This window comes from Stegodyphus dumicola, chromosome 11, assembly GCF_044657685.1.
Source record: "Stegodyphus dumicola isolate Sdum_Otavi_A_Nest chromosome 11, ASM4465768v1".
Taxonomy (NCBI): Eukaryota; Metazoa; Arthropoda; class Arachnida; order Araneae; family Eresidae; genus Stegodyphus; species Stegodyphus dumicola.
In genome coordinates, this window is record NC_140778.1 from 136,313,710 (window position 1) to 136,339,939 (window position 26,230).

Sequence of the window (26,230 nt, forward strand, 5' to 3'; positions counted from 1 at the left end):
TGAGATGAAATACTACATTTAGTAAGGAATTATAAGCCAAATAAAATAAAAACATCTGCCCTGAAGATAAGGATAGTGCTGACAGATCAACTTCCAATTCATTGCGCGCTGCAGCGTTAAAGATAAACAAAGTTTAGAAAAACAAACCTTAAAGTTTAGATAAACAAAGGATATGCCTTTATCCATTTTTTGCAGCAATTCCACTTTTTGTTTAATGAACTTCGAAACATACTTTCGCTTTGTAGATCCTTTACATATTAATAAATATATATCAGAAATTCTATTTGACATAATTGAAAGTTCAAGCTTACTTTTATAAAATTGCTCTAACAGTCTGCAAAAAATAATAAGCCGGATCCAATTCGAAGATTAAGGAACAATGCAATCTGCAACATTAACTGAAATAGATAATTAGATAATTTTAGCTTAGCTTATACCGTCCGTTATACATTAAACGCGCACTCATAAACATATTTTACGCACGCGCACAAGCATATTCGCAGCCGTAAAGGTCCTGCGCGCATGAGTCAACACGACGCATGCGCAGAAAGTTTGTAGCTTTGAGGTCCGAATTATGGGTGTCCGAATAAACGACTTTTGACTGTATAGGTATAATACTCATCAAGCTAGAAATAAATCATATACCGATAGTGTTTTTGTCCCTTTAATTTTTTCACACTTAGTGCATATGAAGCTTAGATTTTTGAAATAACCAGAAATCAGATGATAAAGTCTGGATCTGGATTTTGAATCGGACTGATTCTCAAGCCACCAGGGGACAGGATTATCTCATTTATAAGCATCACAATCTCTTTGAAAGAAAGGCATCACAGTTCCTGACAATTATGCTGAAGAGTGCTAATAAAGAATTAGCTAATTAGAAGCAATTAATAGCTAATATTATATAGCTTAATAATATATAACATAAAAATTGTATAATATAATAATATATATGTATATATATATATATATAATGTTGTATGAACTTAAATCCATTTAGTGCGAATACAAGTTATTATTACTTGCGCAATTGCTGCAAAGTTAGTTAATAATAATTTATTTCCTAAACCGTATTGATTAATTGATTATATTATCTCCTAAGTTTAATTATATATATATAATTTACCTTAATAAATAATATAATAATATAACTTACTATATAATGTAATAATTAATACAATAATTAATAGCTAATATAAATAATAAGAATTATTAGCTAATAATAATGGAATTATTTTTTACATTTATAAATAATTATAAATTATTATTTTTTTAAATAATTATTATTTCATAATAAATTATTTTTAAGACTAATTGCAGCTTTCAGACAGGGAAACAAATTACATATTTGTTATAATTTGTAAATTAGTTCTAAGATATTAAATGCATTTAGGAACTCAGAATGTAAATGACAATTAAAAAAACAGTTATAGTTTTATTAAACTTCTACCTTTATAAAATAGAAATTTGACACTATTTGTCAAACTCTTCAGAAGAATCTTATAGTTGTAATATTTTGCCCCTCAATAATAAATACTTCTTTACAAAACAGTACCTACTTAAAACTGATAATTTTTATATGATTTTATAATTTTTTGTATATATTGAAATATTTTAGAAGAATATTAAAAGCACATGTAAATTAAAGTATAACTACAGAAGAAATGAGAAAATTATTAAAATTTAAATTAAATTATTTGAACAAAAATAGTTTCCTCAAATAAGTTGTTATTAGACAGGTGTTAAAAAGTCTTGGTAAAAATATATTTACATGTGCCCCTTGGCATAAACTGGCGGTACATGGATATTGAGTTTGTGCAGTTCTTTGACTTGTTATTTTGGCTTTGTCTAGCAATAATTTTTGCTGCAAAAATCACTTTTGTCTAGCAACAATTTTTGCTGCAAAAATCGCTGCTACACAAAGCCCAAATAACAAGTCAAAAAATTGCACAAACTTGGTATCCATGTACACATCGACCTATTTTCACTTCAGGAAAAAAAAAATCAGAGAATTGCACATGTGGAAATTATTTTGATTAATTGATAGATGGTGTGAATGCGGCGCGACGTGCCTTCTGAATTTCCATAGACTCTCCACCGGCAGTTTGATAGATGGATGTTTGATGCTGCGCACACTATTTGATTAGGAACACTTTGCTTCCTATTTGAAAGATTTCGATTGCGAAAGCACATAGATTTGTTTGTCAACTGAACCACCATGTTTTGATCAATCATCTGTAAATATTGTACATATTAAAAGTTACATTTTAAAAGTGATTGATGTCGATTTATAGATCTTAGAATATTTTGAAACAGCTGGTGCATCGGCCGGGAAGAATTGGATTTAGCACGTTGCAAGTGTGCGAAGTCGGCAAAAAAGGTAAGACTAAATTTTCTAATTTGTAGAGTAACTATGGCGGAAGAGTCTGTTGTTAAATTAAAATTGAAACGCAAAGTTATCAGGACCACCGTGTCCAAGATTCTAAAAAAAAAAATTGAATCGGAGTTGAATAAAGAAGAAATTCATACAAATATATTAGAAGAAAATTTAGATCAATTAATCACGAAATCGAAAGCTCTGAGTGAGTTAGATGCTCAGATAGAGCGTGACTTGAAATCAGAGGCGTAAGAGTTTGAAACAAAAATTCTATCTTGTATCGAATACGAAGAGAAAATTCAGTTATAGCAATTCAGAGCATATAAAAAATTGAAAGAATTAAATAACGTAACAAATTCGGATAATGAAAACTCTCTTAACGAAACTAATTCTAAAATCGAAAGCAATAAATGTATGCATCTGCCAAAGTTAACCATCGCTAAATTCTATGGAGATTATACCCAGTGGGCAAGTTTTTTTGAACTCTTTCAAGGTAGCAATCCATGATAATGAATCTTTAACAAAGATCGAAAATTTTAATTATTTAAAATCGTACTTATGCGGCATTGCTGTAAATGCAATAGAAGGTTTTTGCATTTCGGAATCAAATTACGATGAAGTTGTCGAAATACTTAAAAATAGGTTTGGCAGAAAAGATATAATTATAAACTCACACATGCAAAAACTCCTGAATCTTACCCCAGTAACCAAATCCAGTGACACTGTAAAACTTTGCAAACTTTGTGACATTATAGAAACTCAAATACGCAGCTTGAAATCATTAGAAGTCACACCGGATAAATACAGTTATATGTTAATTCCAGCCATAAAAACTCTGCCGTCTGATATAACTCTAGAATTCAATTCTAAAACGGATTCGTCATCTTTTTTTAATGTTGACGAATTATTGCAGTTTGTTCGTTTAGAACTGGAAAGTCGCGAGAGAAGCCATCTTTTGCTCTCCACTCATAAATCAGAAAGCACTTCCTGTGTTTATAAAGAGAAGGGTGGGAAAGGGAGTATCGTTCATTACACTCAGTAGCTGCTGGTGCCGGTTAAAGAAAACAAAACTACTAATTGCTGTCTGTTTTGTAATACATCCAAACATGTTACTGAAGACTGTGAATCACTGACAGTTGATGAGAAGAAATTTATTATGTAAACATGCCCGGTGTTACCTTTGCCTGAAATCAAACAACCGCATAAATCAGTGTCGAAGCGATCTCGTCTGCTCCAAGTGCAAAGGTCGACATAACCGTTCAATATGCTTTCCGGCTGAGAAAGAACGAAATGAAAAAAATAAAAGTATAGAAGATTCGCATGTTCTTTCAGCATTCTCACGCAGCAAAATTAAAACTATTTCACTTCAAACGTGTTGCGTAACACTTCGAACGAATACGCAGTCGGTTTTAATTCGAGCTCTACTGGATTCAGGTAGTATGCGTTCCTTCCTGAGCAAAGAAATCGCGGATAAATTGAAGCTTCCTGTTATTCGAACAGAGACTCTTTCGGTATTTACGTTTGGAAATAAAACACCCATCAGAAGAACATTTGACGTTGTTAAGATAAAATTACAGAACAAGGAAACACCGAATTTGAAAATCGAAATTGAAGCTCTCGTGGCTGAACAAATTTCAAGTTCTGATTTACCACCTCCTAATCTGGATAGACACATTTTAGGCAAACAGTTAGAAGGTTTACAACTCGCAGATTCTTGGGATTGCAAAGAAAAAATTACTCTTTTGATAAGAGCTGATTATTATTATGATGTAGTAACTGGGAAACTTAAGCGTTTAAACAAACATTTAGTAGCTGCTGAAACGTTATTCGGTTGGTCTCTGCTAGGTTACACTAAAGGTACAACACACACGTCCACAGCCTTTAATATCATAGTTGAGGAAGATATAATATCTGATCAGATAAAGAAATTTTGGGAGCTTGAAAGTTTAGGTATAAAACCTGAAAATAAATTATCTGACCCATTAGACAATACCATAATGGAAAAATTTGAATAAGAAATTTTATACAAAAATTCTCGTTACAAGGTTAGGCTGCCATGGAAGTTTGATAGAAAATATGAGTTACATGACAATAAAGCGATTGCGCTGAAACGATTTGAGAAACTTGTAAAGCGATTTCAGAATAACCCTGAACTATTTTATTCGTACCAAAGAGTTCTACAAGATTATTTACAACAAAACATCATTGAACCAGTTCCAGACATTGTTGATAGTGAATCTCAAATCACATTTTATGTGCCTCACAGAGAAATCGTTCGTAGTGATCGAACTACTAGTAAACTGTATCGTATTCGTAATAACTGTATCGTATTCGACGCGTCTTCACATGGATCTGGTGAAAGCTCGTTAAATAACTGCTTGCATATTGGTCCAAATTTGTATCCTGACATTCTTGAACTTCTTTTGGCCTTCAGGCTTCATCCTGTAGCATTTACAAGTGACATAAAGCAGGCTTTACAGAGATGTAATGCGTTTTCTGTTTACTAAAAACCCATTCGATGATCCACAAAATTTTGTAACTTATCGTTTCACACGTGTGTTATTTGGCGTAAATAGCAGTCCGTTTTTACTGGCTGCAACCATTAAACACTATTTGAAACAATATGAGAAAACCTAGCCTGCCACTTGCGAATTTCTAAATGATCACATTTATGTAGATGACATCATTGGAGGACACCAAAATGTTGAATTTGCTTTCAATACCAGTTTAGAATGCGTTAACATTTTTAGAGATGCTAGTATGATTCTACATAAATGGCACACCAATTCTCAAGAACTACGCGAATTATGGATTAAAGAAGGTATTGAATCCGAGGAATCTAGTCATGTTTCGGAAGCTGGAAATACTCCATTGAAAGTGTTAGGAGTCGCTTGGGACAATCAAAGTCACATAATTTACTTTGATGTAAAAAATTTGATAACATTTCTATCGAAACAAGTTAATACTAAACGTTTTGTCCTACAAGCAATAGGACGAATTTTTGATCCTATAGGTCTATCATCACCGTTTGTACTTAGAGTCAAAATCATATTGGAGCAAATTTGGACACTTGCTTTAGATTGGGATGATGAACTACCAGAAAATTTATGTTCTGTAAGGAAAACATGGTGCAAAGAAGCTTCCAGTTTATACGAAATCGGTATTCCACGATATTATTTTTCTGCAATCTGTAATGGTGATGTGGAAAGGATTGAACTGCACTGTTTTTCTGACGCTAGCAAAAAGGCGTATGATACAGTAGCGTATCTGCGTATAATTTCTAGCAATGAACAAATATTTACTTTTTTTTTTTTTTTTTTGCTTCAAAGACTAGAGTAGTGCCTTTAAAACCGCTCACTTTACCTAGGTTGGAACTAATGGGAGCTCTTTTATCAGCCAAACTGGGCACTAGCATCACTAAAGTTTTGAAGTTACAACTTTCTCTTTTTTTTTTGGGGGGGGGGGACTGATTCAAAAATCACACTTTTCTGGATAAAAGACTGTGCAAAGAAATTTAAGCTTTTCGTTAAAAATCGTATTCGGGAAGTACAAAATTTGACATCCCCAGAAAATTGACATTATTGTCCCGGTAAATGTAATCCCGCTGATTTGGCTTCGAGAGGAGCTAAACTTCATGATTTGAAAAACAATCCTATCTGGTTTCAAGGACCAGAATGGCTTAGAATGTCATCTGAGTTGTGGCCTCGACAGAATAAAGAGAAACCTGTCACTGAGGAAGAATTAGAATACTGCAAGAATATTAATGGTATTTATGAATTTGTGCACACAGCAGTTGAAGAAAGGATTATAAACATCTCAAAATCTTGTAATTTAAGAAAATTGTTGAGAATAACTGGTTGGATAAAGAGATTCATCGGTAAAATTAGGAAAACAAACCATTTGACTGGTCCATTAACCACTGAAGAAATAGTGGATGCCAAAAATTATTGTATTCGATCTGAACAAGAACGTTTTTATACCAAAGAAATCGAGTCTCTGAAGAAAGCGAATAAAGTCGAAAAGAAATCATCCTTACGTGCCTTCTGAATTTCCATAGACTCTCCACCGGCAGCTCGATAGATGGATGTCTGATGGTTTGCACACTATTTGATTAGGAACACTTCGGTTCCTATTTGATTTCGATTTTCGATTATGAAAGCATATAGATTTATTTGTCAACTGAACCACCATGTTTGATCTATGATCTGTAAATATTGTACATATTAAAAGTTACATTTTAAAAGTGATTGATGTCGATTTATAGATCTTAGAATATTTTGAAATAGCACAAACGTGGCATTGTGCACTCCCTTGGCTTTGTCCATGTACACATCGATCAATTTTCAAGTTAAAGATGCAGCCAACAAAAAATATATAAGCTGAATAAACTACATTTTAAAATAATCAAATAACATAAAAATACAAACAATCAAATAACATAAAAAAGGAAATTCATCTTAGCACTACAGAAAGGAAATATCCACTTACCTTTATTTAGCAATTTCCTTGTCTTCAGTTGAACAAAATTCCTTAATAGCATCCAAAAACTTTCTAAAATTACCTGAACTTGAATCTGTATACTGCCGTCGCCACATAAATTCACAGAGTAAAAAATATTCTCCGTAGTGCCGGTATCTTCGGACGTTCGATCATAGGCATTTCCTTCCAAAAAACAGGAAATGTTATACAGTATTTCTCCCGCCTTCGTGGTGAGATGGTCTGCACGCTGGATGCATATTCCAAGGTCGGCAGTTTGTTTCCCGGCAAAAAAAGTTGCTAATTTTTCATCTTGCCGTCTTCCAAAAATACCTGATGTCTCTACACTGACACCCAAACTAAAAGGGTGTTGGATGATGATTCTCGACACCCATGATTTGGTAACTGGGTCCTCTAAAATCCCAGTTGCCCTTTAAAAGAGGACGTATATAAGGTATTTCTCCCGCCTTCTTGATATGGTGGTCTGCACGCTGGGCACGTATTCCAGAGATCCGCAGTTTGATTCCTAGCGAAAGGCGTTGCTAATTTTTCATCTTGCCAGCTTCAAAAAATACCTGATGTCTCTACAAATTATAAATAATTAAATTTTGCTTAATTAAATTAATGCTCATTAAAATTAAATTAATGCTCTTTTCCCCTTTCATTCCAAATCGTACAGAAACTTCAAATTAATCTTACCACATTCAGCCATTTTACATTACTAAACCACAAAACAGCAACATATACTTCCTAACCAACACACAACACAAGCCTTTAAAAATCTTTTCCCATCATTCAAATTCCCCGCAATTATGCAACCAATTATGCCATAAATAGCATTTCCATAACATTCAACCACTCAAGTTACTATTAATAAAACAACTCCGTGATAATACAAGGGGCACCCTTAAATCTGCTCTAACCAAAGTCTTAATTACAACTTGATGTTACCAAAGCAAATATAACAAATGCTTCTTTCTTAAATTTTATAGCAGAATCTTGCAATATTCTATAAAAAATTTACCACACCCAAACTACTTTTGTTATACACGACTGTATTTTCTTTTACCAAATTTACTTTCGTCAATTTCAACTACACTTCCGAGCCCTCCAAGTACGTCATTCTCTCCCATACACATTTTCACACACACATCTCTACAAAACATCTTCCAGTCTACCACAGTGTAGTGACTCACATGTAACTCATCCATTATAAACTGATTCATACATTTCTGACCTCACACATATATTATTTGAAGGATCAGACTCACAGATATTCATCCCCATTATTATCATATCATCACTCATTGATTCGACCACTGAGCTCGTAGAGACGTCGGATTCTCTTGTTTTGTAGTGTCTTGGGATTACTCGAGAGAATACCTGGATATTTTATTTGTGTGAAGATTGGTAAGTTCTGTTCATCTTGCAGCATGCATTACCGAGCCAATGGTTAAGTTTTAGCAGCCTGTACTGAGCATGAGGATAATTTAGCAAAGCTCATTATGCAGATACGTGAGAGACCTGACGATAAGTTAAATATAGCAAGAGCAAGCTTAGAAACAGATATTGCGAATTTGCAAAATGCAAATGCCCCGGAAAATGACCCTAATTTAACACTAATGATAAATCAACTCCAAGCAGTTAACATAGTCGTGGATGAACGAGATAATCTTGAAGAAAATTCTAATAAGGAACAATCCACAAGTAAACCTGAAAATGATAAATTTAAATTTCAAAAACCAAGTACTCCAATAAAGGAAGATAAAAACACGAAAAACTTAAAGCGTACCACGAGCGGCAGAAATCGCAAAAAGAAAACCATAGATAGTGAGGGCTTTACCCATAAAACCCACAAAAGAAATAATCCACAAACCGAAATTGAATACCCAACCCAAAAGAACACTATCGAACCTCTCGAAAATGAAGTAAATATGAATGAGAGCAATCAAAACGAAACCCAATTCAAGACACCTAAAAAGACAGCTGGGCATATACCACCCATTGTCTTAGCCAATTTCAATGGAAATTGGGATAAAATGAGGGATGAATTTGAAGAAATATTAGGAATTAAAAATTAGACAGGATATCTAAAGGGGGGGAGACTAACTATTAGGATCTTCAACTCCGACCACTATAGAGCTATAACAGCATATTTACAAAAGAAAGAAATACCTTATCATACATTTCAAATGAATTCTAAAAAACCCATCAAGACAGTGATTAAAAAACTTCCCGCCACCACAAATACTGAAACCCTTTAAAAGGAAATTAAAAATATGGGAATACCAGTAGAGATAATAAGACAAATTATCGCAGTCAGAAGCGGAGAATTAATCAAATTACCAGTTTTTCTCATCGACATGAAACGTGGCGAAGACGGTAAAAAGATTTTCGGATTTAAAAAAACTTAGAGGACTAAATATCCTAATTGCAAAATATAGATCACGGCTAGGTCCTGTTCAATGTCATAAATGCCAAAGATATGGGCATACACTGGACCTGTGTCATTACACCCATAGATGTCTGAAATATGCTCAGACGCATGAGACATATCTGTGCAAGTCCAAAAAAGAAACAGACACACCAGTCTGCGTACTTTGTGGTCAAAGTCACATTTCTTCTTATAGAGGGTGTAGTAAGAACCCTGACAATATTAGAAAAAGAATTGCTGAATAAAATATTCCAATTCAGGAACAGGAAAGAAAGAAAAAGGCCTCAAATCCTGAATTCAATTTGCAAAACGAGGAATTCCCGAGTTTGCCTATGCACAACCCTCAGAATATCCCAAAGGTAAAAATTAAATTAATGCAAGCAAAAGCATTTTTTACAAAATTTAAGTCGGCCAAGACTTTAAAGGAAAAATTTGAGATCGGGATGTCCGCGATCGATTATTTTATGAATCAAAACTATGAATTCTAGAGCCAATAATTATAATCCGGATTTGATAGCAAACACTAACAGTTTTCTCAAAGTTTCCTTTTTAATGTGAACGGAGTAAATAGGCAGAAGCATGAACTCACAAATTACCTGAAGAAGCATGACATTGAAGTTATGTTAATTAACGAAACCCACCTTTATCCAAACTTAAAATTCAAAATCCAAGGATATAATATTTTGAGGAAGGATCACACACATAACAGTGGAGGAGGCATTGCCATTCTGATTTCAACATCTCAAGCACAAGAAGAGTGGAAAGCACCATTTCTTTAATCTACACTGGTTTCAACGACCCTTTTCTTTTTATTTCGATAACCCACCACAGAATAATTTAACAAACACAGATCTGGATAATCTCACAAATTTTAATTTTCCGACACTTATTGCCGGAGATCTGAATGCCAAAAATACAAATTGGAACTGTAATCTTAGCAATCATAATGGAATTACCCTCAACAATTATGCAATCAACAGCAATATCAGAATCATCGCCCCTTGAAGTTCCTACGAGATATCAATACGACGGGAGAGCTGACATTCTAGATATTTTAATTCTCAACAATATTTACTCTACTCCTTACCTCAAAGTGACAGAACTTTCTTCGGATCACCTTCCAGTTAAATTCGACTTTTATGGGTTTTACCCTCCTCCCATTCATCCAAAAATTAAAGTTAATTGGAATACCTATAAAAATGAACTTCTCAGCGTGCTGAGCAGAGTCGTCATCCGTCACACAGAAGAAATTGAGCAAAAGATCCGAAAACTTAATGTTAAAATTCAAAAAGCTATGGCTACAGCTTCTTATGTCCAAAAGAATATTAATAATTAAGAAATCTAATCCAGGAAAGAAATAGATGTAGGAACAATTAACCAGAGATCCGAATGAGAAGACCCATGTTAATTACTTAACGAGGAAAATTGCTAAAGAAATTATTACTTATCGATCAAGTAAATGGGACACTCTTCTTGAAAACATTGACTTACAACCCAACACTGTCTGGAAAATTGCAAGTTCAATCAGATCCAAACGCTCAAACCAACTTCACCCTATTATGCACAGGCGGCATACTCATAATTCAGAACAGGAAATTGCAGAAGTAATGACAAATAGCTTAAAAAAAATTTTTCGAACCACACTCAGATAGCCCTTTTGATTATACAGTCAAAAGTCGTTAATCCGGACTTGTCGGGACTTCGGCGATTCCGGATTATCGATTTTTCCGGATTATAGATCATCAGTTTAAATCGCATAAGATGGCATGCAGAAATTCTAAAATTAAAAATATGAAACCGTAATTTATGAAATAAAGTACAATTATGATCTAAAGGGTATCAAAATTTACAAAAAAAAAAAAAAAAAGCTTAATATTTATTTGTTTACTTTATTAAACATTTCTTTCAATGTAAGTTGTTTAAGTTGCTTCGTTTTATGTGATAATACTTTCTCTTTAATTCTATAAACAGACATAATTTTTTGTTCACTTACAAAGTTTTGCTGTTCAAGTCCCGTTAATTGCTGTGCCGAGAATACTGACTAACTTGTCAATCGAAATTTTTTCGTTTTCACTAACCTCTCTGTCACATTCTTCATGTCTTTATCCATTTTTTGCAGCAATTCCACTTTTTGTTTGATGGACATCGAAACATACTTTCGTTTTGTACGATCCTTTGGGAGCTCCAGAATCGGAAATTCTATTTGACATAATCGAAAGTTCAAGTTTTCTTTTATAGTATTGTTCTTACAGTCTGCAAAAAATAATAAGCCAGATCCAATTCGAAAATTAAGGAACAACGCAATCATCAACATTAACTGAAATAGATAATTAGATAATTTTAGCTTATACCGTCTGTTATACATAAAACGCGCATGCAAAAACATATTCTGCGCTTGCGCACACGCAAATGCGCAGTCGTAAGAGGTCTTATGTGCACGCGTAAACGCCTATGCACATGTGTCAACGCAGCGCATGCGCAGAAAGTTTTTAGCTTTGAGGTCCGGATTATAGATTATTCCGAATTATGGGTATCAGAATTAACGACTTTTGACTGTACAATTAATAATGAAGTTGAAGAAATCAGACTAAGAAACAGAGATGTTATTAATTTTACCTCCCTCAGAGAAGTGCATGAAATTATTAAGAAACTCAAAAAGAAGAAAGCTCAAGGCTATGATAAAATTAATAACAAAGCCCTGCAAGCCTTCCCCAAAAATTGTACTGTTCTTCTCTGCAATATTTTTAATGCTTGCATAAGAATTTCATACTTCCCAAGAAACTGGAAACACTCTATTGTCATTTTGCTCTTAAAGCCTGGAAAAAGTCCCCATGATGTTACAAGTTACTACCCTATTAGTTTGCTCCCTGCTATTAGCAAAGTTTTTGAGCACATCATCACAGCAAGACTCAGCACACATACAGATAAATTGAAAGATACTGACGACAAAAGAGCTCACTCCAATACCCATCAAATTCTAAATTTAATTGAGTTCATCGCCTTAGAATTTCAAAATACGAATGGAATCGGCATGCTACCTCGATTTTGAAAAAGCCTTCAATCGAGTGTGGCATGCTGGTCTTATTTATAAATTATCAAAGCTAACACCTCCAGACAGCTTCTTAAGTTAATGATTTCCTATTTAGACGAACGCACATTTCAAGTTCGATGCAGAGATGCCTGTCGAATAAGCAAAACATCTTTAGAGGCCTTCCTCAAGGAAGTTATCTCTCCAGCAAATTTTAATCTGTACGCAAGCGACATACCTAAACCCCTGTATGCAAAAATTTTGAAATATGCCGATGACACGGTTATTTTATCTAATTCAATGAACCCTCAACATGCAATAGATAAGCTTAAAAATCAAGTTAAAATCATCAAATTGTGTTGCAAAAGATGGAAAATTAACCTTAATCCTGAAAAATGCTGCATAGTACTGTACAGAAGATACAGGAAATATTTCCCCGTCAATATTGATATTAGGATCAATAATGCTCTCATTCCCACCATAAGTTCATATAAATATTTAGGAGTTTTCATTGACTCACAGCTTACCTTTGTAGAGCATATTAACTATGTGACTAATAAAGCTCACAGCTTTTATCGCTCTATATCCACTACTTGGAGGAAAATCTAAATTAAATTAAAAGCCTAAACAGACTCTGTACTTGACGTTAATTTGCCCAATACTTCTCTATGCTGTGCCTGCTTGGGCTACTGCCTGCAAGACTCACAGGAAGAAATTAAGTGTCATGCAAAACAAAATACTTCGTTTTATGACCAACGCAAGATGGTTTATTAGAAATAACCAAATTTATCAGGAATTAAAGATCCCAGAAATTGAAGAACAAATTTTTATTTTCTCGCACAAATTTTTCAACAACGTTATTAATTCGCCGCACAATGCCATAAAAAATTTAGCGACCTATGACCCAGAAGAGGAAAATACTGTTAAACAACCACAATCCAAAGTGGTGAATATGTAAATATTGTAAATACTATGTAATATTTTTTCAAATTTCTTGCATTTATTCACTTAACCACGTATCGACTTAGTGTTGTGTTTTATGTTCGTATGTTTATCATCTTATTTGCATTTGGTAAAGCATCGGACTATTGTGAACTTTAAAGACTTTATTAGCCGATTATGGACTTTGCAATATTTTCTTAAAAATTGTGTTATCAAATGTTTCAGTTTCTTCAGTCAATTCTAACGAACTCTGCTTAAAATGTGTCTCTGCGATTGGTTCAAGTGACCATCACGCCCACTTTTAATAGTTCTACAGATTTACTAGTTTTCTAAAGTATTTTCAACTTTATACAGTGTTTAAACTCAAGAAATGTTTCCCATTAGTGACTCCTTACTGCTAACTGATAAACTGCTCCAGTACCTACGCATAATTTTTACGACCATTTACTGATATATTTTACTGTTAATTAATTTATCTATAAAGAATATCTTCCCCATATGACTTGCCACCTCTTCACTTTCACCTTCAGGCACGATGCTAAGGCACCCTAACTGAATTTAATTAAAAGTGAGCGGCCTCCGGCCTTATTCGAACTATAGGCTAAAACTCATATGTAGTTGTAACCTAGTGTTGCAATTTATGATCTCTTTTCTTATTCGTATTTTTTACATTTAACAACATTTGATAAGTGAAATTTTACTTACATTTCTTGATGAATATCCACAGGAACGCTTGGAATTCCTTTTCATTTTATCACACAGAAGCTTTACAGCTATGTACAACAATTGTATGCTTACAGAAGAGCGTTCATCATGTTTCTCTGGTTGCCACTACATCTATGTCAAAATCCGCAATGCGGTAAGAAAAATATAACAAGCTAAAAGTAAAAAACCCTCTCATGGCCAGCTACATAAACTGTAACATCCTCCCCCTCGATGAACTCTTGGTTCATCAAAGGATTAGATTCTGAAGTTATCTTAAACACTAAATGTTTTTAACGTTCTACAAGTTTAAATGTTTATAGATGCAGTGTTTGCAATTTAAGTTCATTGTATTCAGTTCAAAGAGTTCAAGTCATTTCTAGTGGGTACAATAACTGCACAGGATGACAAAGATGAGTTCCATTAGCTAAACGGACAGTGCAAGCCCTTATTTTTCCATTTCGTCTTGGATGACACTCCTGTACAACTCCCATCTTTCATAATAATCTTGGTAATTTTAGAACTACAGATCCCTTCAAAAGATCTATTACAGCATTACCTCTCTACATTACCTAATACTTCAGTTCCACTTATAGTGTAACCAAATAAGGTTTCAGAGGCAACAAGACCCTTTGATAATCCTTTAACCTTCTCAGTGACTATTTTCCAGTAATAATCATTACCAATTAATACTGATATTTGGGAGTTATGGACACCTATATTTGAAGCATCAGCAAGTCTTATCGAATTTTCCTTGCAATAATTAAGTATTTCCTTTCCTGGCATACCAATAACAGCTTGATTAATTTCTGGAGTTTCAAGAGCTTCAATTATTATTTTCCCAGGTCCACATATATCTTTAAGAATAACCTTAACCAGTTTTAGCCTTTTAACTGTAGGCTCAGTAGAACCGAAGGTGTAAATCTGAAGTTCTTCTTTCCTCACAACACTTAATTTTAATTGTTTTGATACTTCTGTCAGGATGAAAGATTTATGGGAGGCAGAATCGAAAATGAGTCTTACATTTTTTCTTCTATTCTGACCTAAAGCTATTGCATTTGCAGTTTGTAAATAAACCCTATTTTTGTTATCTCTTTCTGAAATTGACGCCACCACTGTGTCTGTTTTAAGCTCACCTTTATTTTCCTCTTTATTTTCAAATTTATTATCATGTAAAACAGTATTATGCCTTAATAAACATAAATCACAGCATATATCCGAGCTGCAACGGGCAGACGTATGAGACTTACGAAAACATAAATAGCATCTGTTAGCTATTTTTTATTTTCTCCTCAATTGGAATTGTGCAATTTGAAGTAGAATATTTCAAAGATTCATTTTCCATCTTCCCACAAAATATACAATTGGCTGTTGATGTATTCGTACAACTTCCTTCTTCAGAAATTCCAAAATGTTAGTCACTGTGTTTTCTGTGTCGGGTTAACGATCGATTTAACTCTAAAACTAATTCGCTAGGAAGTATTCTCATTAACAGTGGGCATAACAAATAGCTGTAAGAATTCAAAGTAACGTTAAGGGAATCAATGCTTTAATTTCAATTTCTAAGCTATCATATAAGTTACGTAATGTTTTAATATCACCGAGTTTTTTTAACTGGCTTAGGACATTTTAATATATGCACATATGAATCATCTGCTGAATTTAGCAGACGATTCATATGTGTATTTATTAAAATGTCCTTTCTACCAAACCTTTCTTTCAGAATATTTATTACCTTAGTGTAATTTTCGGCAACTAACGGTAATCCCTTTATTGACATTAAAGCTGTGTCTGTTAGTAAAGATGTGAGGTAATTAAATTTCTCTATATCCTTTAAAGCAGAGTTATTATGTATAGCAGATTCATATTGAGCCCAAAAACTTTGAAATTCACATATTTCACCTTTAAATTTATTTATGGTTAGTTTTGAAAGTTTAGCGCCATTTGTATTTGTGTCCTCTACACTATCTATAGTAGAAGAATTAGATGGCATCTCATTTAATTTAACACATTTTCTATTTCTAAATATTCTACTGATCTTCAATTTGCACAAGGTAATTTTATTTTTATATTCCAAGCTATCCTGTATTTCAGTTTCGTACTCTTTTTCATCTGTTGTGATAGATTTGATTTCAGTGTTCATTATTAGTATATCATTTTCATTTCCATTTAAGATGGATAAATCATCTTCTAATAAATCAAATTTAATATTATCTGATTCTATTTCCTTTTCCATTTTGGCTATCAGTCTTGTTACTGATGCTCTTAACATTCCTCACTTCTTTTTTAGTGCTTTTAACTTATCCATCTTAATAATCAGAATTCAATCACTAATCGAACAATAATAAATACTTAAATCATAATACAGTCAAAAGTCGTTAATTTGGACACCCATAATCCGGACCTCAAAGCTACAAACTTTCTGCGCATGTGTCACATTGACGCATGTGCAAACAGTTTGTAGCTTTCTGCACAAGTTTGTAACTGTCTGCATTTACGCATGCGCGTAAGACCTTTACGGCTGTGTAAAAATTTAAAAAAATAATTTTAAAAAAGTAAGCTTGAACTTTCGATTATGTCAAATAGAATTTCCGATGCTGGAGCTCCCAAAGGATCTGCAAAGCGAAAGCATGTTTCGATGTCCATCAAACAAAAAGTGGAATTGCTGCAAAAACTGGATAAAGGCATATCCTTTGTTTCTCTAACCATTCCGAAATCTGTTTATCAATTTCACGCTGCTCTGTGATGGGGGGGGGGGGCTGCGGCGCGCAATGATTTGGAAGTTGATCTGTCAGCACTATCCTTATCTTTAGGGCAAATGTTTTTTATTTTATTTGGCTTATAATTCCTTACTAGATGTAGTATTTCATCTTGATGTACTCTGATATGATTTAAATCAAATTCCTCATCATTATAATTCGCTTCCGATAGTGAAGAAAGCGACACAGAGGTTACTGAAAATGAAAAAATTTCGATTAACAAATTAGTCGGCATTCTCGACACAGCAATTATAGGACTTCAACAGCGGAACTTTGTAACTGAACAAGAAATTATGGCTGTTTATAGAATTAAAGAGAAAGTATTATCACATAAAACGAAGCAACTTAAACAACTTCCATTGAAAGAAATATTTAATAAAGTAAACAAATAAATATTAAGCTTTTTTTTTTTTTTTTTTTTTTGTAAATTTTGATACCCTTTAGATCATAATTGTTCTTTATTTCATAAATATATGGTTTCATATTTTTAATTTTATAATTTCTGCATGCCATCTTACCATATTAAACTGATGATCTATAATCCGGAAAAATCGATAATCCGGAATTGCCGAAGTCCCGAAGAGTCCGGATTAACAACTTTTGACTGTATATCTAAAGATAACTGTTATCTCGGAATTTCGGCACCGTGTTGCAATTTATGATCTTTTTTCTTATTTGTATTTTCTTATTCTTATTTTTTACATTTAACAACATTTCATAAGTGAAATTTTGCTTACCTTTCTTGATGAATATCCACAGGAACACTTGGAATTCCTTTTCATTTTATCACACAGAAGCTTTATTTACAGCTATGTACAACAACTGTATTACAATGTACAACAATTACAGAAGAACGTTCATCATGTTTCTCTGGTTGCCACTACATCTATGTCAAAATCCGCAATGCGGTAAGAAAAATATAACAAGCTAAAAGTAAAAAAGCTGTGCCCTCTCGTGGCCAGCTACATAAACTGTAACACCTAGATAATGAAAAGGATGATCTTAATCAGGTATTCATTCCTCGGAAAACCAAGAGCGCTTTCTCACATTCCTTTTGACATCGTGCTTGTAAGGACCAGACACATGACACCTCCATTCACACAAATATGTCGCATCTTTCCTTTCAACTAATTTCATACTATTTTTACATTTAGTACATATTTGCAATCAAGCCATAATCCATGCACCATTCTATCACACGCCTTTTGCCCTTATCTTGCAACCGAATTAAATAAGTAAAATCCACACGTTCAACTCTTTCGGCGTCAGCCATTTTGCTCACACAAACTATGAAAAGCACAGTGAAATGACGAAAATTCAAAAAGCCTGCTTAAATACTATAAACTGTAACCTTAAACCCTAACAATTTTCATGATGCCAAGAGGTTACCAGATTTGATGCGATATTGCTTCATTTGGGGAGTGGACCATAATCTGCAGTTTAGCCCATGAACAGTTCCGTCATGGTCTTCCGTTATATCTTCAGGCATATCATCAAATTTTGTTTCATCTCCCTCACTATTGTTATTTTGATCCATACGTAAATAATCATTATCCATTCCATCTTTCACCAACACCAAATCTTGCTCCAGCATGATTTCAATTTCTCTCGCAAAATGAATGGCTTTGCATTTGAAATTTTAAATTTGCACTGAGTTTGTTTCTTTTCACAGAAGCCATGTTTACTACTAAAAGAAGCACTAGATCAACTGTATTTCAACTAAAGGAAATGCGATTCATTAAAGCCTTTGATTTTCACTTCAAAATCTCGGCTCCAATGACTACAGAAAGATAAAACATCTAAAGCCTAATTACATAAATTCATTCAGGTTGGAAATGCTCTGCAATAGCATTCCTTTGGACACATGCATTGAATACAATTCACCGTCTTTTCCGGAATATCTACTACCTCAAGAATTTAATCCATACACATATTGTTCCCCTTATCACTTGTCAGTAACGTTTACCATTGTTCGAAATGCTAGGATAAATGTTCGAATAAGCGACCACAAAACGTAAGAGCATTGCACATGTATCTTTTAGGCTTCTTCGTGACGAATTCGTGAATTATGTCGTTATATGCCAGAAAATACGATATGTATGCTATAAATACGATGTATGCACTGCTTACACTATGCAATGATTACTAAATTACACTACTTAGGAAGAACAATTACATTTCTAAAGACGGAAATAACACAACAGGGTTGGTCTATATTTTAGTGTTCTCCTTGCATTATCACCAAGTTGTTTCTTTTATCACCAAATTGTTGTTTCTTTGGTGATTATTCATGGTAACCTGATTAGTTGAATGTTATGGAAACCCTATTATGACATGATTGCTGTGAATTTAACTGATGGGAAAATATTTGTATCTGCGTTGGAAAATATTTGTATCTGTGTTGGATTTTGTGCTGTATACTATAAAATGGTTGTATGTGACGAGATTAATCTGAAGTTTCTGTATGATTTGGAACGAAAAGGGAAGAAAGCATTAATTGACTGGTATGCAAATGAAGTCATTATAAATGGCCTGTTGGTACGAAGGAAATGCATATGGTCGAACACAAAGATCATTCAGATGGCTTTGAATGGGTTTGTCACAAGAAAGGTTCATGCGAGAAATGCCACCAACAGTCCGGCACTAAGGAGGATATTTTTTACTCATAAAAATATATAAATTTATGTGGTGATGACAGTATGCACATTCTAGTTCAGATAATTTTAGAAAGTTTTCGGATGCTGTTAAGGAATTTTGTGTGCCCCAGAAATTTCTACATACAATTAAGTCAATATTTCCCAATTTTTTAGTGCGTATATGCTATAACATGCATTTCCTTTTTTATGTTATTTCATTGCATGATTTTAAATGCAATTTTTTGATTGGCTACAATTTTGTTCAATTTTAGTGATGAGTAACTTTGTTTTAACATTATACGACGTCTGCATTCTCCTGATTTTTTTTTTTAAGTACAAACAGATCGCTGTATACATGGACAAAGTCAAAGGAATAAGCAAAGCCGAGTTTGTGCAATCCTACGATTTTTTTTAAGTGAAAATCAATCGATGTGTACATGGACACCAAGTTTGTGGAGTTCTTTGAGTTGTTATTATGATTATGCATAGCGGCCATCTTGAAACTGTGTCTTCCTGGCCAATGTGTAGCGGCCATCTTGAAACTGTCTTCCTGGCCAATTTTCACCAAGGGGCACCCTTAAATATATTTTTACCACAGAACAGTTATATTACTAAGAAGAAAGATAAAAAAATATAGTTCACTGATAGACTGAGACAAAAACTATAGACTGATAAAATTTTATCTCACACTATGGTGAGTAAAATACTTTCAGTAACAAAAAGATTGCATTCACTGTGCATACAATTTTTTTAAGAGGGGCAGTTTTTGTTTATAGATGAATGCAATGAAAAGATATAATAGATGTAATGAAAATATAATAGATTTAAAAATACGATGTAATGAAAAGATTTCACAAATTTAAAAAAAAAAAAAAAAAAGTCTGCCTCCTCTTTTGGGATATATTAAAATTTTAATATAAAATTCCTAAAGAACAAACTATTAATTTCCTTTTTGAAATGTACTAAAACATCACATCAAAGAATAAATATTTCCAACTTAAAGACAGCAGAGAGACACGGCTCAAATAAATCATAAGAGCAATAACCTGTGGTTGGGAATAGATTTTCATGCCTAGCACAGGTTGCTACTTCACTTTTATTTCCAACTTATTACATGCATATATTTATCAATTATCATAAATAAAATTTAATGTTCGAATGATTGAATGAAATGTTTGAAATTTAATGTATAAATAAAATTTAATGTTTCTTAAGAAAGTAGGACTTATTGAAATGTTTCCTTTAAACTGCATAGAACATTCCTATAAAGGTACCAACCTTTACAGGAATGTTCTATGCAGTTTGAAGGAAACATTTCCTTAAGTCCTACTTTCTTAAGAAGAAATTATGAGATAAAAGTCTTGGTAGCAGTGTAAGTATATCACAATGAAAATTTCATTATCGTGTCTTGTTTTTCATTGCTGTTTCCCTCACCTTGTAAGATTCACTATTTAATAAGAATTTCTGAATTTTTTTTTTTTTTTTTTTTCATCAAAATAATTATTCATCAATATTTTAATTCAAGAGATTCTTGAATCATACTTTTTGTAAAGTTCCATTTTAACTGATACATATGCAAATATATTATCTTTTTACCTCAGCAAGTCTATTTTTCCCATGGAAACAACACATTCATTTCTGATAAGCCATACTTATAACATACATAAATATTTAATTCAATAATAGCTATATATGTTTAACGCATGCAAATTATTTCATGAAATAAATGCATATATTAAAAATAATACTTGCCTGTTCAACAATCAAAACAGTTAAGAATCCAAAACCGAAAAGGAATTCGGCAACAGGATAATTCGGACTGAACTTCATTGTTTTGAACACAAGGTCAATTTGTTCACGAACATCAGGAAAGAGATGTAACAAACACGTCCCTAGAAACACTCCTCCACCAAAGCAACTAAGAAAACTTATCACTCTAAAGTTTTGAGACCTATTTTCACGATTCTGATCAGAACGATATTTTTTAATTAAATATAATGGTACCATTGAAGATGCAAAAGTAACAATAAGCAAGCAGAATGCTGAAAGCAATTTTATATAACGCAGCTCCATTTTGAGAAACGCAAGATACTCGCTTAAAATGGCTGTATTTATACAATCTTTCGCAGACGAAGAAGCAAATTGAAGATAATAAATATTAGCTATGAAAGCAATAAATTGTCGTTATGTGGAACAGATAAGGTTAAAATGATGAAAACATGATAAAGTTGCAAAAACAAGAGCTAGCTTAGAGGTGTGACTACTTAATTTATAGGTCGTTCTGATCTTCTGCTACGAATTTCAAAATCACTTCTGCCAAGGATACACACTGTTAAGAATGCTCCTGTTGAGTCATATGAACTAGCAATTCCTATACAAACCAGCACATGATACTGACTCACACAAGATACAGTAGTGGTATTTTTTGGTGGAACTCTTTCTGTCTGGATGACTAACGTAAACAGTACAGAGCAGAAACTTCCGATTTCTTCATTTCATTTCATCTCAATATTACAAATTGAAGGAGCAATGGTGCATACTTTTGGTGATTTATTAAACACAGTGTAGGAGTACAAACGTATTAAGAATTCTAAAAATATTTAAATGTAAATAATTTTATCTAACAGCAATATTAAAAACAATAAATTAAATCTTATTTAAAAAATAGTTTTTAAAATTTAACCAAACGAAAATATCATTATCGTAATTTTAATTTCAAACAGTTGCTATGGTGAATATGAATTTCTGAACTGTAACAGAATATTAGCAATTAAAACAAACATAACAGTTTAAGAAAATATGTCAGCACTGTTTATGTAAGTTGTTACGCATATTGCGTAAATAAACATCTAATTACGTAAATATTCTTGAATAAGAAATCGCATTTCTGTGTAATGAAATAGATTGATTTTAGAGAGGTCTTGGAAATCAAGCCAGGCTTATGCAATACGTTCGATAAGTCTTATGCACGATATGTACTAATATTTTGAGCAAAATAATTGCATGTGTATTTACGCAAGCCACTGAAAATAATTGTGCAATATTATACAGAACTAGATTTGGGAGAAATTCAGTTATTCACTATATTTTACTTCCATACAGCACATAAATATTATTCTGGTGCATGTAACAAGCTTATAGTTCTTAGTATAGAAAAGAACCTTCATGTCTAGGTATATGCAATCCATGTGTATGAGGAATGTCATCATTCAAAATCATTTAATCGAAAAGCTCATTTAAAGATGCATATGCATTTTCACACAGGAGAAAAACCTCATGTCTGTGAAGTATGCAAAAAATTATTTAAACATGCATATGCACACAGGAGAGAAAGCTTATATGTGTGAAGTATGCCAGAAGATGTTTACCGAAAAGGGTGGTTTAACTAAACATATGCTTATTCACACAGGAATGAAACATCATGTGTGAAGTATGTAACAAATCATTTGATCAAAAAGCTCATTTAAACAGCCATATGCACATCCACATTGGAGAGAAACCTTATCTATGTGAAGTATGTAAGAAGACATTTAGTGAAAAGGGTACTTTAAACAAGCATATGCGTACTCACACAGGAAAGAAACCTCATATATGCAAAGAATGGATTAGTGAAAAGAATAATTTAAACAAGCATATGTTTATTCACACAGGAGAGAAACCTTATGTGTGTGAAGTATGCAAAAAGTCTTTTAATCGAAAAGCTGATTTAAATACACATATGCCTATTCATACAGGAGAGAAACTGTATATGTGTGAGGTATGCAAGAAAACATTTAGTCGAAAAGCGGATTTAAATAAACATATGCTTATTGGCACAGGTGAGAAACCTCATATGTGTGAAATATGTAAGAAATCATTCAATCGAAAAGGTCATTTAAAGAGGCATATGCTTATCCACCTAGGAGATAAACCTTACATTTGTGAAGCATGTAAGAAATCATTTAATCGCAAAGCTAATTTAAACCAGCATATGCTTATTCACACAGGAGAGAAACCTCATATGTGTGAAGTATGCAAGCAGACATTTAGTGTAAAGGGTAGTTTAAATAAGCATATGCGTATTCACACAGGAGAGAAACCTCATATATGTGAAGTATGTAAGATGGCATTTAGTGAAACGGGTAGTTTAAACAAGCATATGCTTAAACACACAGGAGAGAAACCTTATATGTGTGAAGTATGCAAGAAATCTTTTAGTCGAAAAACTGATTTAAATACACATATGCGTATTCACACAGGAGAGAAACCTTATATGTGTGCTGTATGTAAGAAATCATTTAGTCGTAAAGGTCATTTAAATATCCATATGCTTATTCACACAGGAGAGAAACCTCATATGTGTGAAGCATGTAAGAAATCATTTAATCAAAAATCTTATTTAAACAGTCATATGCGCATTCACACAGTAGAGAAATCTCATATATGTGAAGTATAAGAAGACATTTAGTGTAAAGGGTACTTTAAACAAGAATATGCGTATTCACACAGGAGAGAAACCACATATGTGAAGTATGTAAAAAATAATTTAATCACAAAGCTCATTTAAACATGCATATTCACACAGGAGAGAAAACTTGTATGTGCAAAGTATGAGTGAAATCCATTCAACCAAAAAAGTCATTTAAACAAGCATATGTTCATTCACACAGGAAAGAAACCTTTTATGTGTGAAGTACGTAAGATGTTTATTCAAGTGGGTAGTTTAACAAGCATGTGCTTATTTACACTGGAGAGAAAATTTGTATGTGTGTGTTACATAAATATTCATTTATTTGCATAAAAAGAATTTGAATATGGATGTCAACATAAGGAATAAATGGTATGAGTCATGTATGTAACAAATGATTTATTCCGATAAAGAAGTTGAACAAATGTGTCTCTTATGTATACAGAAGAGAAACATTCTGTGTTTTGAACATATATTAAAAAAATTATACTAACCTTTGCAGTAAGCATTTTTTCGTGCAGCTCGAAAATGTCGTTTTGCGAGGTCCAGTCTGGATTTTTCTCATGGGTTGACAGAATTAAGGTTCTGCAAAATTCTTAGAATTTAAGAAATTCCAAATAGCATAAAGCCTGTTGGTGATCCCATGGGAGAAACATAAATTCTTATTTGATTAAAATAAATTATAAACCATTTATTTGTTTTCACAAGATGATATATTTTTCAAGATATTTTTACACGATAATAAGTGTTTAGTGTTTATATCTGCTGCATAAGGAAATGTGGATAAGAACTTCAAAAGTTGAAATTCTAAAAGGTGATTAAAGGTTTCATCCGATAGGTATACAGTAAGTTATATGTTTTTTGTTAAGCTTGGCTGTTTCTAAATTTAATGCAAATATGAATTATAACTCTGCCATTACTGACAGAAGTGTCAGTTTTGATCCTTCTCATGAGAATTTTATTAGATATTTCCACTCATTGTAAAAAAGTACTAAAGATCATGTCTATCCGGCTCCAGTATCAAATGTGTAGGTGTATGACATTCGCATAATATTTGTAGGGTTACACAGCAATGTTGGAAATGGGAAATGAAGTCTCGAATATTTTCAGTCAAATCTTGGACATCCCAAGTGTGCAATGCACATAAAAAGAAATTTTAGAAAACATAATTTCTGTGTAGGCAAGAAATCCATATATACTAGACATTTATTTTGAAAATTGTTTTATATTTTTTCATGTAATGGTGAAAGAAAGCTAAAATAATTCATTTTTATTTTTTGCTGTCATATTTTATTTTAAGATGAAATTATTTTTCATTTTTGAAACTACATACATTGAACTGCGGTGCGTAAAGGTGCCTGGGCGCCATAGCCCTACCCCTAATCGAATAACATGATAAAAGTTTCGAATTATGAGAAATATAACTGAATGTGCTAAATAATTAAATGAGTAAGAGTTTAAATTCATATTTGCTAATAGTTAAATACATATTTTTTTTCTTTAAGTACCTAATTACTAATCCATACATAATTAACTATTTTTTTTAACAACTATTTCACAGAAGAATACATGTACACACAAGAGAAACAAAATACGAAGTGGAACGCCTTAATGCCACTAGTAAAAACAAAATGCAATCAGGAGGAAAAAAGAACAATATACAATAAAGAATCAGCAACAATTTGCATAGCACATATACAAAATTACATATTACCAACATTTAGGATCGCCCTTGGGCGTTTACTGAAATTGGTGTCCCTAGTATCATAACAATAGTTAACAACCACAGGATTGTCCAGAAGTTCCTGTTTATCATAAAATGCCCTAGATAGGCGGCAATAAAAATCACAAAGATCCTCTATTCTTAACTCTTTACGAATTTGGCTATTCCGAATGTACCAGGGGGCATTACATATCATACGCAATACCCCGTTTTGGGCAGCTTGTAACTGCCTTCTCAAACTTTTGCACGAGTATGCCAGACGGGGCATGCATAACTAAGAATTGGACGCAACATGGTTTTGTAAATGAGCAACTTATTATCAATAGATAGAACACTGTTTCGAGCAATTAAGGGGAAGAGTGAAGCTTTACTAGCTCGAAACTTCCTGAGAATATGTGTAACGTGTGGGTTCCATGTAAGAGATTTACTGAGGATCACCCCAAGATAAGGGACCTGCTTGACCCAGAGAATGTCCACACCATACATTTGCAGGTGAGTCGGGAAATTCTTCTTAGTAGTAAACAGTATGGCATGTGTCTTGTCGACATTTACTTTGACTTTCCATTTGGTCAGCCAAGTCTCTAGCGAGTGGGTGTGGTGTTGTAGCTGTTGTATTGCTGAACTAACAAATGCACTTTGAGTAAGGATCACTGTGTCATCTGCATACATAGCTAGTGTAGTGGGGATGTCATTCACGTAAATATTG

The 26,230-nt window shown here is 33.1% G+C and overlaps 2 protein-coding genes across 2 annotated transcripts in view; one reads left to right on the forward strand and one right to left on the reverse strand.

The window, feature by feature from the left end:
- Positions 1-21,612, reverse strand: part of LOC118199643 (zinc transporter ZIP1-like) — a 36,894-nt gene extending 15,282 nt beyond the window's left edge. The window contains exon 1 of the mRNA XM_035371537.2: positions 21,107-21,612. Within this exon, the coding sequence (XP_035227428.1) occupies positions 21,107-21,427 (321 nt within the window). The 5' untranslated portion in view covers positions 21,428-21,612. The remainder of the gene's footprint in view (positions 1-21,106) is intronic.
- Positions 21,613-21,983: 371 nt separating this feature from the next.
- LOC146994406 (uncharacterized) lies at positions 21,984-25,074 on the forward strand. Its single transcript, XM_085827245.1, has one exon. The coding sequence runs from the start codon at positions 22,776-22,778 to the stop codon at positions 23,787-23,789; it is 1,014 nt and encodes a 337-aa protein (XP_085683371.1). The 5' UTR covers positions 21,984-22,775; the 3' UTR covers positions 23,790-25,074.
- Positions 25,075-26,230: the final 1,156 nt, after the last annotated feature.